We start from the raw sequence: 19,305 nt of genomic DNA on the forward strand, positions 1-19,305 counted from the left end.
AGGGATGCTTTAGGGTGGATTCCTGCATTGAGCAGGGGGTTGGACTCGATGGCCTTGTAGGCCCCTTCCAACTCTGCTATTCTATGATTCTATGATCTCTAAAGTGTGGTGTAGTGGCTAAAGTGTTGGACTGGGAGTCGGTAGATCTGGGTTCTAGTCCCCACTTGGCCATGGAAACCCACTGGGTAACTCTGGGCCAGTCAGATTCTCAGCCCAACACACCTCACAGGGTTGTTGTTATGAGGATAAAGTGGAGAGGAGGAGGATTAAGTAGGCCGCATTGGGTTCCTTGGAGGAAAAAAGTTGGGATATAAATGCAATAATAAATAAATAAAATAAACGGAGTTCCAATCTTACGCATGTTCAGTCAGAAAAAAACTCCTACAATCCCAGTATTCCACAATCAGCACGGCTGGCTGGGGGACGCTGGGAATTGTAGGAGTTTCCCCACCCCCTGTCTAAACATGCATAGGATTGCACCTTAAACTGCCCTTGAGAATAGCATTATGACAGCATAGATTTGATTCTTTAAACTAAGTTTCAAAAAAGAACTTAACAATGCTTATGGTAATTTTATTGTTTTTGTGTTAATTCTAAGCTGCCTTGGTAGAATTTGTATCCTGAGATGTGGCATCAAAATAATTCTAGTAAATAATGGCAAATGAAGTTTCTGTCCTAAAACACATGGCAACCAAAGCATCCATCCAAAAGTTAGCCCAGTCCTCACCCTGGCCTTCCATACGGAGGGCTAACTCCACCTTTATGCAGCATTTTCAAGCACTCAACACATTGCACAACAGCCCTGTGCGGTAGGCCAATATTATTTAGACCCATATTGCAGCTGTGAGAATGGAGGCTGAGAGGAATTTGGCTAAGGCTACTTAATGTGTTTCTAGTAGGGGCGACTTCGAACCAGTAACATCCTAGATAACAGTTCGCTCTCTCAGCCAAGCCTTCCCCAACCTGGTGCCCTCCAGATATATTGGATTACAACTCCCAGAATTCCTCACGATTGGCCATGCTGGCTGGGGAGGATGGGTATTGTAGGCCAACGCACCTGGAAGACACTGGGTTACGCCCTCCAGGCATTTCGGCCTAAAACACCCACCAGCCCTAGGTAGCATAGCCAACGGTAAAGGATCTTGGGCTAGTTCTCTGATATAATGTATGACAGAGATAATTTATCTGTCTGTTCCATTTATGTCCCATCTTTTCTTGGAAGACATCTACAGTCCTCCTCCGAGTACCTACTCCGAGGGAAGCTCGGAGGATGGCAACAAGGGAGAGGGCCTTCTCAGTGGTGGCCCCCCAATTGTGGAATGATCTCTCTGATGATACTGCGCTCGTCGAAGCCTTCCACTTGTTCCCGTGATCCGATTCCCTCTCGCGTCTTTATTAATCTTATCCCCGCTATCCTCCCGTCCTTGCTCCACATCATTAATTCTTCTCTGTCCTCTGGTTCATTTCCTTCTGCTTTTAAACATGCTACAGTCTCTCCCATTCTCAAAAAACCCACTCTTGATCGACTATCTCTGTCTAACTACCGACCTGTCTCTCTGTTGCCTCTTGTCTCAAAGATCCTGGAACGTGTGGCCTACTCTCGTTGTCTTGACTTTCTCTCTAGTAACTCTGCTCTGGATCCCTTTCAATCTGGATTCCGTCCTTTGCATTCCACTGAAACAGCCCTTACCAAGATCACCAATGATCTTCTTACTGCCAAGTCTAAAGGCCTTTATTCCATTCTTATTCTCCTTGATCTAACTGCAGCCTTTGACACGGTTGATCACGATCTTCTCTTAGATTCCCTCCATGACCTTGGACTCTGTGGCTCTGTCTATAACAGGTTCGCCTCCTATCTAGAGGGTCGCTCTTTCAGCGTGTCGGCTAACGGCACCTCGTCCTCCTCTTTTCCCCTTTCAGTAGGGGTTCCGCAAGGCTCGGTGCTTGGCCCGTTGTTGTTTTCTTTATACATGCTGCCCTTGGGTAAGCTTATTCAATCTCATGGCCTCCAATATCACCTGTATGCTGATGATACACAATTATATCTCTCATCTCCGGAACTTTCTCCTGATGTTCACGATCGTATCTCGGCATGTCTTTCAGATATCTCAGCCTGGCTGCTTCATCATCGTTTGAAACTTAATATGGCAAAAACTGAACTGCTTGTTTTTCCTCCTAAACCTTCTCCTCACCTCTCATTCTCTCTTACTGTCAACGATGTCACGCTTACTCCAGTCAAGGAAGCTCATAGTCTTGGCTTTATATTTATTTATTTATTTAATTTATTTATTTAAGGATTTTTATGCCGCCATTCAGCCAAAAAAGGCTCTCATGGCGGCTTACAAAAGTTTGACTCCTCGCTCTCCTTTACTCCTCACATCGAGGCAGTAGCTAAATCCTGTCGTTTCTTCCTGTATAATATTGCCAGGATTCGACCATTTTTGTCTGTCTCTTCTGCCAAGACTCTCGTTCACACACTGGTTATCTCTCGGTTGGACTACTGCAACCTTCTTCTCTCTGGCCTTCCTTCATCTCACATCAGTCTGCTGGTCTCTGTTCACCACTCTGCCGCTAAGATCATCTTCTTGGCCCGCCGCTCTGACCATGTCACTCCACTTTTGAAATCTCTTCATTGGCTTCCAATTCACTCCAGAATCCAATATAAACTTCTCCTGTTGACCTTCAAAGCTTTTCACGGTCTAGCTCCTGCCTATCTCTCCTCTCTCATCTCACACTATTCCCCCGCTCGTGCTTTCCGCTCCTCTGATGCCATGCTTCTCGCCTGCCCAAGGACCTCCACTTCCCTTACTCGGCTTCGTCCTTTTTCTTCTGCTGCCCCTTACGCCTGGAACGCTCTTCCAGAACACTTGAGAACTACCAACTCAATCACAGCTTTTAAAACTCAGCTAAAAACTTTTCTGTTCCCTATAGCTTTTAAATATTGAGTTTGTTCTGACTCTATACTGTTAGCCTCACCCTACCCGGTGCCTGTTTACACTTCCCTGTGCCTGTTTGCATTCTCTTTCCCTCCTTATTGTTTACTACAACTTTATTAGATTGTAAGCCTATGCGGCAGGGTCTTGCTATTTACTGTGTAATCTGTACAGCACCATGTACATTGATGGTGCTATATAAATAAATAAATAAATAAATAAATAATAATAATAATAATAATCTGGCAAGGCTCGCCTGGCTCCAGCATTGTTATCTTTTCGGTGCCAGGTCAAGACTTTCCTCTTCTCCCAGGCAGTTAACAACATATGCTGAATTTTTAACTGACCCCAGAATAGTTGTTTAAAATCAATATTGTTTTTAAATCGATATTATTTTTATGATTGCGATGGTTTTAAACTTTCGTATATCAGTTTTTAATGTTCATTGTTTTTAACTTTTGCAAACCGCCCAGCCAGCTCCGGCTATGGGGCGGTATTATTAAATGTACTAAAATAAATAAATAAAAGAGCGTGAGGCATTGTACGTGACTCTTCAGAAACTCCTGATTTTTATCCTCACAACCACCCTGTGAGGTAGGTTAGGCTACAAGGCTGGCTGGCTTGAGATCACCCAGTGAACTTCAGGACAGAGTGGGGATTTGAACCCAAGGCACCCCGGCTCCTAGTCCCACACTCTTATGCCGCAGTATGTATGGGGAGATATGGACACACTCAGGGTGCAATCCGACTCATGTTTAGTGGGAAATAAAAGCCTACAATTCCCAGCATCCCCCAGCAAGCCTGGCTGTGACATGCTGGGCGTTGCAGAACTTCTTTCCAAACATACCCCAGCTTCTCTGACCCTTGTGCCTTCCAATGTCCTGGACTACAACACTCAGCATCCCTGACCACTGGCCATGCTGTCCGGGGCTGATGGGACTTGAAATCCCCCTCCCCTATCTGGAAGGCACCAAGTTGGAGACAGCTGCCGTGCGCCGCGACCCTACTGAACCCAACGGGGATCACGTCGTTGTAGCCATGCACGGGCTTGCTTTGTTAAGCCCACCGCCCTGTGCATGGGCTACTCAGAAGTAACTCCCATTGTATGAACTACAACCTTAGTAGATGTGGTGGTGGTTGATGGGGGAAGCCTTGCATACATCAACATCTGTTCTTATTTATTATTATGACCACGATCAGACAGAGATGAGCGGCTCCAGTGCCGCCCCCCCTTTCCTCCCTCTCTTGCAATTTCTCTCCTGGATGTATCAATTAGTATTATTAATGAGCATCTGTCTTTGCACCTGCACCCTCCTCCCTCCCCAGCAGCTGATCAATAACTCACCTTTGCAAAGGGGCTGCAGGACGGCTGCAATGCAAACCCTGCGAGCTGGAACCAACATGCAAACCCTTTTCCCCCCCACAACCCTAAAACTAACCCCTTTCTCCTCCCCTCCAGCAACAGGAAGGAACTTGCAACCCCTCCAACCGCCTCCTCCTCCTCGCTTTACTCTCAGGTTCCTCCCTCGTCTCTCTAGCAACCGCAAACTCGGTCGCCTTAACCCTTCACAGGACCTCGCCAGAAAATCATCATCATCATCATCATCATCATCATCATCATCATCGTTAGGGTGACCCTATGAAAAGGAGGACCGGGCTCCTGCATCTTTAACAGTTGCATAGAAAAGAGAATTTCAGCAGGAGTCCTTTGTATGCATATCGCACTTGGTGAAATTTCCTCTTCATCACAACAGTTAAAGATGCAGGAGCGATATTGTGATCAGATTTACAAGAGGGCAGGGCTCCTGCAGCTTTATTTATTTATTTATTTATTTAAGGATTTTTATGCCGCCATTCAAGCCAAAAAAGGCTCTCATGGCGGCTTACAAAGGTATTTCTTGACAGTCCCTGCCCACAGGCTTACAATCTAAAAGACATGACACAAAAGGAAAGGGGATTGGGAGGGAGGAGGAGGAGGGGGGGGGGAAAGGAAAGCAAATTCAGGCACTACAGTCTTAGTTGGAAAGTTCAGCAGTTAAACTTTAACTGTTGTGATGAAGAGGAAATTTCACCAGATTCCCCATATATACAAATGACACCTGCTGAAATTCCCTTTTCAATACAACTGTTAAAGCTACAGGAGCCCTGTCCTCCTTTTCATATGTTCACCGTAATCATCATCATCATCATCATGAGCAACATCGGATTATTCTTCCCTCTACTTCTCTTCTCCCTCCTCATGGGAGAAGACCAAATACCAGAAACCCAAGATTACGAGTGGAGGGAAATCTTGCAGTTGAGGACTGCTCCCCGCTCTGCATTCAAGCAGAGACTTGGGGAAAGTGCAGAAAAGAGCAACTAAAATGATCAGCAGGCTGGAGCATCTCCCCTAGGAGAGAAGGTTACATCAACTGGGATTGTTTAGCTTGGGAAAAAAGGAGGCTGAGGGGAGACTTGATAGAGGTGTACAAAATTATGCATGGTGTGGGGAATGTGGATAGGGAGACATTCCCCCCCCCCTCTCAAAATACTAGAACCCGGGGTCATGCCACTAAACTGATTGGTGGGAGATCCAGGACAAATAAAAGGAAGGACTTCTTCACACAGCGCAGAATTAAATTATGGAACTCACTACCACAAGATGTAGTGATGACCACCAATTTGGATGGCTTTAGAAGGGAGTTGGATAAATTCCTGGAGGCTAAGGCTATCCATGGCTACTAGCCTTGATGGTTGTGTGCTATCTCCAGTATTCGAGGCAGTAAGCCTGTGTGCACCAGTTGCTGGGGAACATGGGAGGGAGGGTGCTGTTGCACCATGTCCTGCTTGTTCATCCCTGGCCAATGGCTGGTTGGCCACTGTGTGAACAGAATGCTGGACTAGATGGACCCTTGGTCTGATCCAGCAGGGCGCTTCTGATGTTCTTACTATGATCTAGCAGGGCTGTTCTCATGCTCTTAAATTTATTTATCTATTTATTACATTTATATCCCAGACTTTTTTTCCTCCAAGGAACCCAAGGCGACATACGTAATAACCCTCATCTCCATTTTATCCTCACAACAACCCGTGAGGTAGGTTGGGCTGAGTGTGTGTGACTGGCCGAAAGTCACCCAGTGGGTTTCCATGGCTGAGTGGGGACTAGAACCCAGTCCAACACTCTAGCCACTACGCCACACTGGCTCTAAGGAAGAGCTGCTAGTCCTCATGGCCATATGCTACCTCCAGTATCATGGGCAGCATACCTATGGCCGTGTTCAGAGGACACCTTAAACCATGGTGAATAAAGCAGAAAAGCCTTATTTACTGTGGTTAAAGCCATAGTTTAAGGTGTCTTCTGAACATGGCCTATGTATGCCAGTTGTTGGGGAACATGGGCCGGAAAGTGCTGTTGTGTTCAGGTCGTGCTTGTGGGTTTCCCTTGGTGTGAACAGAATGCTGGGCTCAGTGGATCCTTGGTCATATTCTGTTCATGTTCCACCTCAACTCATTTTTCATTGGGCTGTTTTGGGTTCCCCCATTTTTAAGCTCCCCCAACACACACCTGAATTGTGTTTTTGTACTCTCTTGAGTTTCCTCAAACCTGCTGATCCTTACTTCTTGTGCATGGGTGGTGCCGTTTTGGCTACATATAGAATGGCACGCACCACCTTAACATTGGAAATAGAGGGACCCAGGGGAGGCTGGTGGCTCCGATTTCAGTGGAGCTGTGAATCCATTCTGGGTTTTAGTCAGCACCAGACAGAAATCAAAAAGAGCTCTCCAAGGTGCTGAACCCTATCCCCGAAATAGGTTCAGCCTCTTGGATAGCTCCTTCAGAGTTCTGACTGAAACCCAGAGTGGATTCACAGCCCCACTGAAATCGGAGCCATGAGCCTCCACTGGATTTATATCCCCCTTCCCCAACCTGTTGCCCTCCCAGTTTTGATTACAGCTCCCAGCATGCTTGCTCACTGGCTGATCTATAACCCTTCAAGGCTTGCCCCTTCCTTGTGGCTTATTCCAAAGTGCTCTTGTGCTTTTGATGCCACTGGTGAGGAGCACAAATCCTGTCCAACCACAGGGATCTGGTCCATCTTCCGCTCAGTATTATCAACAACGGTTAAGGAGCCCTTATAACAGGGGTGCCATTCCTCAGTTGGCCCCACCCCCTTCCCTGGCCCCACCCCCTTTACTCTGACCACCAATCATTTGGGTGTGTGTGTGTGGCTCCGGCCTTTTTGCAGTTCTTTCCCAATTCTAAAATGTTGAAATGACTCTTCTAAAGCTTACTTCCCTGCAGGAAGAATGTTCAGTTAAACCACGCTGGCATTTTTGGCATTGGGGCTCCACCCCTTTTCTTTGGCCACACCTACCACTGGAATGTGCCCTCTCCCACCCCCAAAGTAACCGGACTACTGTAAAAGGCTCTTATGTGGGGCTGCCCTTGAAAACAGTTTGAAAAATTCAGCTGGTCCAGAATGCCACAGCCAGACTGTTAAGTATGGCTTTTAATTTTTTTTAACCAATATGTTTTTAGAAATTGGGGTGGGGTTACACATTCTCCGCTCCAGTGCTTTGGCCCAAATCTTTCACGCTAGAACAGCGAGAGCTCTATGGCCATTTAACTTCACTGCTTTTGCGGTAGAAGCAGAATTGGCAAAGCTTCATAGAATCATAGAACAATAGAGTTGGAAAGGGCCTATAAGGCCATGGAGTCCAACCCCGTGCTCAATGCAGGAATCCACGTTCCTTCAGAACGTGTTGCCCGCAGGATTATCACCCAGAAATAAACCTGTGTCTTCTGCTGGTGTGCATCCTTCCCTTGCTTCTTCATTGCACGGAGACCACAGCCATCTCGCCCCTAATACTCAAGTAGGGTGACCATACGGAAAGGAGGACAGGGCTCCTGTATCTTTAACAGTTGCATAGTAAAGGGAATTTCAGCAGGTGTCATTTCTATGCATGCAGCACCGGGTGAAATTCCCTCTTCATCACAACTATTAAAGCTGTAGGAGCCATGCCCTCTTTTATATCTGGTCATGCTAGTCAGGGCTGCTGCAGCTTTAATGGTTGTGACGAAGAGGGAATTTCACCAGGTGCTGCATGCATGCAAATGACATCTACTGAAATTCCCTTTTTTATGCAACTGCTAAAGATACAGGAGCCCTGTCCTCCTTTCCATAGGGTCACCCTAATCCTGGCAGAAGCTTTCGTGGACACTGTCCACTTCATCAGATGCATCTGTCCACTTCATAGCCCACGAAAGCTGATGCCAGAATACATTTGTCCATCTTTTAAGGTACCACAAGACCCTTTGTTTTTGCTGCAGCAGACAAACACAGCTATCCTTCTGGAATTAATTACGGGTTGGATCCAACCTTAGCCATACTTAGAGTAGACCAGGGGCAGGGGCTCTCTTCCAGCCCAAGAGCCAAATTGTGGAGAAGCTCTTAGGGGGCCACATTCCAGCGGTGGGCGGGGACAAAGAAAAAGAGGTGTGGCAAAAGGATAGGGATAATGCTGAAGGTAACAAACGAGAAACCATGCCTGGATCTGGTCCCCAGCCACCTCCGACCCACTTTCTTTCCCTGCCCTTTTCTCTTCCCACACCTGAAACGCAGAGAACTCCGATATCACCCCTTTGCTGGCTGGGCAAGTGACTGAGAGGCCTTCCGTCTTTTTCTCTCTCCTGCTGTTCTGGGAGATTTTAAAAAGGTAGAAGCAGAATTTCTGGTTTGATCGGACTAGCGGGAGAATGACACGCCCCAAAACTCTTAAAAGACCGAGAATTTCCCTAGGGCGCAGCGGAACACCCCTTTTGGCAAGGGAAGCAACCGAGCTGGACAATGAACTTGAAACAACAACCAACGGATATATTTAATTCAAAACGGAACAAGATCACTTGGAAAGGAAATCCAAGTCGGTCAGATTCGATAGCGTGCGGGTCGGCGATTCCTCAGACGCAATTTTTCCTCTTCGCGCCCTGCTTTGGACTGGTGCCGGCCGCGTGAGGGGCGGCAGGCGAGGAGCCCGAGACGCCCCCAGGACTCAGGATGGGCAGGGGATTAGGTTCGGCCCGGATGCTGGTGGAAGGGCCAAGGAGGGACGGCGTTGGGTCCAGCCCCGGGGTATTGTTTTGCGACCCGGGTTCCTCTGGAGCTGCGGAACGCAGGGGCGCCGTGGCACCGTTCCCGAAGGCTTCGGCCTGCCTCTCGTTGGAGTCAGGAGCAGGCTGCTGAGCGGACCCCGGGGGGCTGAACCCCGGGGACGTATCGCAGCCCGGAAAGGGGCCCGGGGAGGGGTACCTCTGGCCCGAAAAGGCCGTGGCGATGGCCTCCATGGCGGATGTTTGCCGCCCCATGAGATCGGCCAGGGTCTGGTGGGAGCGCTCGATGGCAGCAATCATGCGGTGCGTCGTGGCCCGGTCCTGCTGCCGCTCCTGCTGCTCCTGCTGCCGCTCTTGCTTGTCCTCCGCCCGTTCTTCCTGCCGCGTGTTTTCAAACGCCCGCAGGTCCTGCTGGTGCAGCTGCCGGAGGGTGTCCACTAGGTCGGAGTTCGTCTTGGAAGACGACGACGACGTCGAGTCCGTCAGGCGCCTGGTGGACTCCAGGCGCTGCCTCCAGTTCCGCTCCCGCCTGTACCGCATGCGGTCGGTGCCGCAGAACGGGAGCCTCTTGGGCTCATCTGCAGCCTCTGCGGGCAACAAAGGGGGGGGGGAAGGACCAAATAAAATGAAAGAGAGAAGCATCATCCCCCATTCCCTCCGTTTCCTGTTTTCGGGGTTCACGTGCCGTGCTTTACGCAGCCGAAATGTCACCGGCCACACGCAAGAGGGAGGTATCAGGGGGATTTCAGAGGCCACCAGTGAGGGAGGAAGCAGCAGCCAGGCACCTCTCCACCGTGCCTGGGTCCAGCTCCAGCTGAGAGCCCCCTCCATCCTGCTACCAACTGTCACTGCAGAGGCCACCAGTGAGGGAGGAAGCAGCAGCCAGGCACCTCTCCACCGTGCCTGGGTCCAGCTCCAGCTGAGAGCCCCCTCCCTCCTGCTGTCAACTGTCTCTGCAGAGGCCACCAGTGAGGGAGGAAGCAGCAGCCAGGCACCTCTCCACCGTGCCTGGGTCCAGCTCCAGCTGAGAGCCCCCTCCCTCCTGCTGTCAACTGTCTCTGCAGAGGCCACCAGTGAGGGAGGAAGCAGCAGCCAGGCACCTCTCCACCGTGCCTGGGTCCAGCTCCAGCTGAGAGCCCCCTCCCTCCTGCTACCAACTGTAACTGCTGAACTTTCCAACTAAGATTGTAGTGCCTGAGTTTGCTTTCCTTTTCCCCCTCCTCCTCCTCCCTCCCAATCCCCTTTCCTTTTGTGTCATGTCTTTTAGATTGTAAGCCTGTGGGCAGGGACTGTCAAGAAATACTTTTGTAAGCCGCCGTGAGAGCCTTTTTTGGCTGAATGGCGGCATAAAAATCCTTAAATAAATAAATAAATAAAAAAAATTCGGAGAACCCCAACTTTTGCAGCAGGACAAAAAGTCTTTAGGTAGGGTGACCCTATGGAAAGGAGGACAGGGCTCCTGTATCTTTAACAGTTGAAGAGCAAAGGGAATTTCAGCAGGCGTCATTTGTAGGCATGCGGCACCCGGTGAAACTCCCTCTTCATCACAACAGTTAAAGCTATACTAGAGTGACCAGATACAAAAGTGGGCAGGGCTCCTGCCACTTTAACTGTTGTAATGTAGAGTTACAAGTCATACAGTCCGCCCCGCACACTCAGGTCCTCTGGGGTGAACTTTCTTCAGTCAGCTAAAACTAGGCTGACATCAGTTTCCCAGAGGACCTTTCCTTCTGTCGCCCCCAGATTGTGGAATGGCCTGCCGGAGGAGATTCGTAAAATTAACTCTCTGTGTGATTTTAAGGCAGCTTTAAAGACTAGCCTTTTCCGGCAGGCCTATCCAGATCAATGTTAAATCAAGATTTTTTTTAAGATGTATTGATTCCTGTTCTAATGTTGTTCCCTGCTTCGATCCAAAGGGAGAGGCGGGTAATAAATAAATAAATATATTATTATTATTATTATTATTATTATTATTATTATTATTGAAGAGGGAATTTCACCAGGTTCTCCATATATACAAATGACACCTGCTGAAATCCCCTTTTCTATGCAACTGTTAATGATACAGGAGCCCTGTCCTCCTTTTCATAGGGTCACCCTACTTTAGGAAAGAAAAGCGTAAAGGAACTACAAATAAAGCTCAGTAAAGACTGGAGAGAGAGGGGGCATGCAGAGGTAAGTTCAGCCCCTTCTCCAACTGGACGTTCCTCCTGTCCCCCACAGGGTTTTTGAGCCCCTGCCAAAGGAAGTGAGGCAGGTGGCTACCAGGAGCAGGGCCTTCTCTGCTGTGGCACTCCGGCTGTGGAATGAGCTCCCTAAGGAGGTTCGCCTGGCACCTACATTATATGCTTTTAGACGCCGGGTGAAGACCTTTTTATTCTCCCAACATTTTAACAATCTATAAATAAATTTTAACTCGGTGTTTTAAATTTGTAATTTTGCATTGCTGCCGTTTTTATCTGGTTGAGCTTTTATATTGTATTTTATAGTATGGTTTTATACTGTTGTTTTATACTTTGGATGTTTTTAATTTTTGTGGACCGCCCAGAGAGCTCCGGCTATTGGGCGGTATAGAAATGTAATAAATAAATAAATAAATAAATACCGCCAACAACCTTGTGGGAAGGATCCTTTTGCAGTGTTTCTTTTTTAATCTTGATTGATAACTTTTTTTAAAAAATAATCTGTCGTTGTTTTACTTGGAAGCTGCCTTGGCAGGGTTTTATCCTGTAAGGCTGGATACAAATAACTGTATCAATCAATCAATCTTGAGCATTAATTGTTTATCGCTATAGATTATCACAGGAGACAATTTATTTTGCTAGAGGAAATTCTGCAGGAGCTATCTTCTAACCACACCCGCCCCCCGAGGAAGGCCTTTGAATAAAGTACAGGCCAAAATGTGTCGGGTTTTGAGAAAATAAATAATTTGCATCCTGAGAACCCGTTTCTCTCTCTTTTTTTACCTGCTTTACTTGGAAGCCTGCTTGGCAGGTTTTTTTCCTGCAAGGCCAGATATAAATAATCGTATCAATCAGTCACTCAATCAAGATTGAGCATTATTCACTAATTATTAATTTATTGTATTTATATCCTCCCTTTTTTCCTCCTTAAGGAACCCAAGGCGGTGTACATAATCCTCCTCCCCCTCCACATTTTATCCTCCCAACATCAACCCTGTGAGGTAGGCTGGGCTGAGAGTCTGTGACTGGCCCAAAGTGACCCAATGAGCTTCCATGGCCGAGTGGGGGACTAGAACCCGGATCTCCCGACTCATTCAGCCTAGCTGATCCTATGGGGCCGTTTCAAGTATAAGGGGAGGGCGAGGGTGCACGCTGGGGGCTGAATTCAATTTTGGAGAAATTCCAGGGGTGGGCAGACGAAACGAAAAGGGGGTGGGTCCAGCCCCCCAAATATCACCAGATTTGAGCTTAAAGCTTAGGGTGACCGTATGAAAAGGAGAGGGCTCCTGCATCATAGAATCGTAGTGTTGGAAGGGGCCTACAAGGCCATTGAGTCCAACCCCTTGCTCAATGCAGGGCTCCACCTTAAAGCATCCCTGACAGAATAGAATAGATCCGGGTATCTTTAACAGTGGTATAGAAAAGGGAAATTCAGCAGGTGTCATTTGTATGCATGCAGCACCTGGTGAAATTCCCCCTTCATCACAACGGTTAAAACTGCAGAAGCTATATTCGAGTGACCAGATACAAAAGAGGGCAGGGCTCCTGCAGCTTTAACTGTTGTGGCGAAGAGGGCATTTCACTAGGTGCTGCATGCATACCAATGGTACTTGCTGAAATTTCCTTTTCTGTACAACTGTTAAAGATTCAGGAGCCCTCTCCTCCTTTTTATATGGTCACCCTAAAGTAAGCAGGCCTTAGGAGAGCCATTTTAACTTTTCGGAATGGGGGAAACTCTACATAAAACGCTGTAGTGAGTTTGTAAGTGAACAGAAATATTTTCTTCAGAGAGCCCCAAAATTCTGCTAAGAGTCCTGTGTAGCCTAACACAGTGAATAGGTTTCAGCAGGTTTAGCTGACAAGAATCAAAGAATACTAGAGTTGGAAGGGGCCTATAAGGCCATCGAAAGGAAGTGAGGCAGGTGGCTACTAGGAGGGCTTTCTCCGCTGTGGCACTCCGGTTGTGGAATGAGCTCCCCAGAGAGGTCCGCCTGGCGCCTACACTGTACTCCTTTCGTCGCCAGCTGAAGACCTTTTTATTCACTCAGTATTTTAACACTTAATTTTAACTTAAATTTAAATTATACTGTTTTAACTCTGTATTTTAACCTTATATCAATTTTGCTGTGTGGTTTTATCCTGGTTGTGCTTTTTATATTGTATTTTGTATTTGTATTTTTAACTTGTTGGTTGTTTTATGATGGTTTTAATTTTTGTGAACTGCCCAGAGAGCTTCGGCTATTGGGCGGTATAAAAATGTAATAAATAAATAAATAAATAAATAAATAAATTGAGTCCAACCCCCTGCTCAATACAGGCCTCATTCCCTGGATGGGCCTCTCATAGTTATGTCGCCCCTTTTTCTCATAGAGTCTCATCTCAAAAAGAGCTGCGAGGTTTTCACTCCTAACCAGGCCCATTATTTTCCCAAGCTGGGATGCTTTGGGGGGAACCTGCGACAGGGAGCTCCCCCCACTGCTTCTTCTGAGGGTGGGGGAGAGATGCAGCCTGTCAGCTCCTGAGAGAGGGGCAGGCATCTAGCAGGAGAGCCTGTAAGATCTAATGTACAAACGTCAGGCTTCGGCCTAGCTTCAGGAGGAACTGTGCACGCCACCGGCCTGGAGGACCTGCTTTGGCCCAAAGGGACGGCCTCCGTCTATTGTGGAGGCCCCCGATCAAGACCCAGCTATGAAAGCTTGCTGAGCTGGAAGGAGGCGTGAGCTTCCTTCGCGTGTATATATCCTGCCTCCATTTTCCATCGATGAACCGTCGTCGTTTCCGCATAAGGAGCCCCCGCGGTCACTCACCGGCCGCCTGAGCTTCCGCTGGAATCTCCTTGGGTTGCAACGGGAGGTCCGCGCTCTGAGGCGGCTGTTCTTTCTCCACAATCTGCACGTTGTCGTCGTCGTCGTCCTTGGGCGCTTCCTGGGCCTGTGGCCCTTGCTTGCTGGGGCTCGCCCGGAGCACCTCGGGAGTGGCGGCAGCAGCCCGCAGCGCCGGGGTGACGAAGTGCTGCTCCGGGGCCTCGGCGCCTTCCCGGGCGATCCTGGTGGCCGCCATGGGGTTGAGGGGCAGCCGCTTCCGCCTCTTGTCCAGGCGCTCCACCACGCCGGCGCCGCAGACCTTGCCGCAGACGATGCCCTTCCGCAGGCACAGGAACTGCTCCAGGAGCTTGAAGTAGGGGGCGGTCTTGGGGGCCCGGCCCGAGTGGAGGTTGCCGCACTTGATCTCCTTGTAGCCCCGCTTGAGGTCCTTGGCCCGGCTGCGGCACTGCTCGGCGTCGCGCTCGAAGCCCCGCTCCCGCAGCCGGTCGGCGATCCAGGCGAAGAGCTTCATGTTGCGGTACTGCTGGCCCAGGGCGATCTGGACGTCCTCCGCTTTCCAGATGTCGATGAAGGCAATGGTCTCCTTGCGGGACCAGGCGTCCCTCCGCCTCCGGGGCTCCGGGGAGGGAAGGTCCACGTCCGGCGGGCTCGGGATGGGATCAGACAAAGGGAAGTGCTCCACGGCCAAGTGGGAGGCCTCCGGGTCACTCTCCAGATGAGCATGCTGAAGAAAATAATAATAATAATAATGAAGAAGACAATACACCTGTGTGGTGTAGAATCATAGAATCGTAGAGGGTGGGTTCTTGCATTGAGCAGGGGTTGGACTCGATGGCCTTGTAGGCCCCTCCCAACTCTGCTATTCTATGATTCTATGAAGGGGCCTATACAGCCTTTGAGTCCAACCTCGTGCTCAGTGCAGGAATCCACCTTAAAGCATCCCTGACAGATGGCTGTCCAGCTGCCTCTTGAAGGCCTCTAAGGGTGGGAGAGCCCACAACCTCCCTAGGTCATTGGTTCCATTGTCGTACCGCTCTAACCGTCAGGAAGTTTTTCCTGATGTCCAGCCGGAATCTGGCTTTCTGTCACTTGAGCCCATTATTCCGTGTCCTGCACTCTGAGATGATCGAGAAGGGATCCTGGCCCTCCTCTGTATGACAACCTTTTACGTATTTGAGGAGTGCTGTCACGTCACCCTTTAATCTTCTCTTCTCCAGGCTAAACATGCCCAGCTCTTTCAGTCTCTCTTCACAGGGCTTTGTTTCCAGACCCCTGATCATCCTTGTTGCTCTCCTTTGAACCCCCTCCAGCTTGTCTGTATCCTTCTTGAAGTGTGGTGGCCTGTTCAGATGACACGCTAAGCCACGGTGGTTAAGCATTTTGAGCTAAACGTTATGGTTTAGCATGACATGTGAACCATGACTTAGTGTGCTCTGCGAACCATTCCTAACCATGGTAACTACATAACCATGGTTTAAACACTCACACTGGCCATTTGCTGCAAAGGGGTTAGCAGCCTAATCATAGCTTAGTGTGTTGTCTGAACAGGCCCACTGTGTTGGACCGGGAGCCAGGAGATCTGGGTTCTAGTCCCCGCTATCAGGCGGCATAAGAATGTAATAAATAAAATAAAGTACATAAATAAATGGTTTTATACATTCTTTTAACCAGTTTTTTGTATTACTAGCTGTACCCAGCGTAACATATGCCATTGTAGCATATCTTAAAGTTTATTAATTAAATATCATTGCGGGGGTGTGGGCTGCTTGGAGGCTGCCGTTACAGTGCCGTCTGACAGACCTGGAGGGCAGGGAGTTTGGGGGGAGGGGGAGCAGGTGTCCCCCTCTCCCTGGGGTTCCTGTCAGCCTTGGGCTGCCCACCCAGCTCGCATCAGATTAGGCTGGGGCCTGGTCTCGCAGCAGGTGAGCAGCCTCTCACCCGGCCACCCATGCCTCGCTCATGATCTGGACTGTGGCGCTACCCCCTTCATGGGGGGGGGGGAGCGAAGAGGTAGAAACGGAGGTAGGATTACCTTGGAAAGCCCAGAGGAGTCGGGCAAGGAGCTTAGCAACCTGTATCAGCTGACGTTACACGTTGTTACTGTTGCTTAGCAACCTGTATCAGCTGAAGCCTTTACGGAAACATACCTAAGCGTTTTATATATAGAGATATAGATATAGATATTGTATTTAATGTTGTACCCTGCCTCGATCCAGAGGGAGAGGCAGGTAAGAAATCATTTATTAATAATAATAATAAATAAATAGGTGAGGTGGGAGAAGTAAAGGGGGGCACCCTTCATAACTCATGATCTGGACCGTGGCGCTACCCCCTTCATGGGGGGGGGGGAGCGAAGAGGTAGAAATGGGGGTAGGATTACCTTGGAAAGTCCGGAGGAGTCGGGCAAGGGGCTTAGCAACCTGTATCAGCTGAAGCCTTTACGGAAACATACCTAAGCGTTTTATAGATAGATAGATATAGATATAGATATTGTATTTAATGTTGTTCCCTGCCTCGATCCAGAGGGAGAGGCAGGTAAGAAATAATTTATTGTTATTAATAATAATAATAAATAAGTGAGGTGGGAGAAGTAAAGGGGGCACCGTTCATAACTGGAAATGATGGGGACTGAACCTATTTTTTTATTTTATTATTTATTTATCATACTTATACCCCGCTCCTCAGCCAAAAAAGGCTCTCAGAGCGGCTTACACTTAGGAAAAAAGACATTTAACTGGAAACAGTGAGAATTGAACCTGAGATCTTCTCCATGCAAAGAAGGTGCTGTTATCCACTGACGTACAGCCTTTCCCCATGTATTCAGGAGTAGGGGCCATGGGGATTGTTGGGAATATTGCAACCTTGCCTGCAAGTTACTGGAAGGGGGCAGTGTTGCAGTGAGTTAATTCATGGAAATTTTGACCACAGCTAGCCTTAGGATCTCTATGGCCTACAGTGTGGTTTCCTGTGATTTCTTCCTTTTGCTCCTCCCTTTCCTCTACACGCCTTCTCCCTGATTTCCTCCATTGCTGGTAGCACATGTGCTCGCTTTCTCCCTCCTGCCGGAGTAATGGAACACAAAACGGACTGAACAAATTCCTTTGAAACTCTACGCTGTACCTGCATTGTCTATGCAAGAACATTTGTGAGCAAACTGTTTTCTTTCTTTCACTGAAGAAGAGTGTGATCGCCTTTTATCATTATAAGATAGCCTGTGTGCATGTGGGACTGGTAAACACTCATTCTGTTTTGAATGTTTGCTTTTTCTCTGCTAATTGCCTTTCTAACAGGAGGCAGGCTAATGGTTAGAGCTGCCTTCCCCAACCTGGAGGTGTGCTAGACTACAAGTCCTAGAATCCACAGTCAGCATAGCCAGCACCCATGGTCCGCCTTATGGTTTGCCAAGGCCACCGTCAGCCGTGCGAACTGCCTCTTACCTTTTGCTCCTGCCTCTCGGCCTCCTGTTTCATCTGCAGGAAATCCTCGGCCAGGCCCACCGCTTGGGCGCAAGCCTCCGGGTCGTTTCCCCTCACCCAGCTCTGGATCTCCGGCGGCAGGATGGTCAGGAACTGCTCCAGGATCACCTGCTCCAGGATCTGTTCCTTGGAGAACCTCTCCGGCTTCAGCCACCGATGGCAGAGGTACCAGAGCCGCCCGCAGGCCTCACGGGGCCCCTCGGCCTCCTGGTAGCGGAACTCCCGGAAGCGCTGGCGGAGCGTGTCCCTGCTCAGGGCCTCCCCTCCTGGGATCTCTTCCTTCGCTGCTCCGAAGCCTGCCCTTTCCAGTCCCGGAACGAGCCGGTGCCCCCCTTCTTCGCGACACCACCGGCTGGCTTCCACGGCCCCCTTGAAAGAAGCGAGGAACGCCTTGGTGTCGTCCCAGGGGCTGGGCTCCAGCAGCTGCACGTTCCTCCGTCCAGACTGAGGAGATTCTCCGGCTTTAGGGAATTCTTCCAACTGGGTCTCCCAACACTGAGGCAGCCCCTCGTCGTGCTCCTGCTTGACCTGTTGGGATGGCGCCCACCCGAGAAACGCCCTCGTGGCCCCAAATGGGACGGCATGAGACCCCTTGACCTTTCCTTCCAACCCTGGCAATGGTTTGAGGCCTTCTGTGTCCCGGTCCTCCATTTTCATTCCTGTTCTGAGGCGGCGGCCTTCAGCCCCAGAAGTGTGAGGACCAACGTGGGCCGCTGTCTTCCTCTCTCTTTTGCTCTGGACAGAACCAGCCTTTTATCCAAGCTCAACCCCAAACCTTTTGCCTCAGACAATCCTGTTTCAAAACCCAGTTTCTGGCTGCAGGTTTCCCCTGTCTACATTTGGGTGTGTGTGTTTCTCTCTCTTGATGAACACGGAGAATATTGTGGTTCTGCAGGAAACTACATAGAAGTCAATGATGTTCCTTGCCTAGAGGCCTAGGTCTTCCCCTGAAGGGAAAGAAAAATTATTATTACGTATTTCTTCGATTGTAAGACGCCATCGATTGTAAGATGCACACTAAGACGCACAACAGGGGAAAAAAAACCTAAGACACACCCGCGATTCTAAGACGCACCCCATTTTTAGAGATGTTTATATGGGGAAAAAGTGTGTCTTAGAATCGATGAAATAGGGTATTATTATTATTAATAATAATAATAATAACAACAAAAACAACAATAATAATAATTTCTTGGCTGCCTTTCAGGGCATGCGCCTTTCCAAGCCAGTGCACAATAATAAAACACATAACGAAAACCAATACAGTCTTAAAAAGCAATAAAACACAGTAAAAACAGCAATAAAAACCTCAATAAAAACAGCAATTACAAACAGCAACAATAGTGAATGTTATCAGGTGAAGTGTGAAGTAAAATAGCATATTTTCAGGGCATTAAAAGTCTGCAATGATGAAAAGGCACAGACAGTCATTTTGGCTGTCATGTTAAACAGCATTTAACAACATACGCTGAGTTTGTTTCTTTGTTTTGAACGGACCCCAGAACTGTTGTTTTTAAATGGATACTGTTGTTTTTATGCTTTTGATGGTTTTAAATTCTGTATACTTTTTAATATTCACTGTTTTTAACTTTTGTAAACCGCAGGATCTATACTAGAGCGACCAGATTTAAAAGAGGGCAGGGCACCTGCAGCTTTAAGTGTTGTGAGGAAGAGGAAATTTCACCAGGTTCTCTATATATACAAATGACACCTGCTGAAATTCCCTTTTCTGTGCAACTGTTAAAGATACAGGAGCCTTGTCCTCTTTTTCATGTGGTCACCCTAGGGTTGGTGAGTGGG

The 19,305-nt window shown here is 48.5% G+C and overlaps 1 protein-coding gene across 1 annotated transcript in view; it reads right to left on the reverse strand.

Moving 5' to 3' along the window:
- The window catches only part of LOC134395674 (uncharacterized), a 31,705-nt gene that overhangs the window by 11,184 nt on the left and 1,216 nt on the right, over positions 1-19,305 (reverse strand). The window contains exons 2-4 of the mRNA XM_063121835.1: positions 17,467-18,452; positions 14,012-14,753; positions 8,878-9,608 (exon numbers count right to left, since the gene is read on the reverse strand). Of these exons, the coding sequence (XP_062977905.1) occupies positions 8,878-9,608; positions 14,012-14,753; positions 17,467-18,162 (2,169 nt within the window). The 5' untranslated portion in view covers positions 18,163-18,452. The remainder of the gene's footprint in view (positions 1-8,877; positions 9,609-14,011; positions 14,754-17,466; positions 18,453-19,305) is intronic.

Source organism: Elgaria multicarinata, chromosome 3, assembly GCF_023053635.1.
Source record: "Elgaria multicarinata webbii isolate HBS135686 ecotype San Diego chromosome 3, rElgMul1.1.pri, whole genome shotgun sequence".
Taxonomy (NCBI): Eukaryota; Metazoa; Chordata; class Lepidosauria; order Squamata; family Anguidae; genus Elgaria; species Elgaria multicarinata.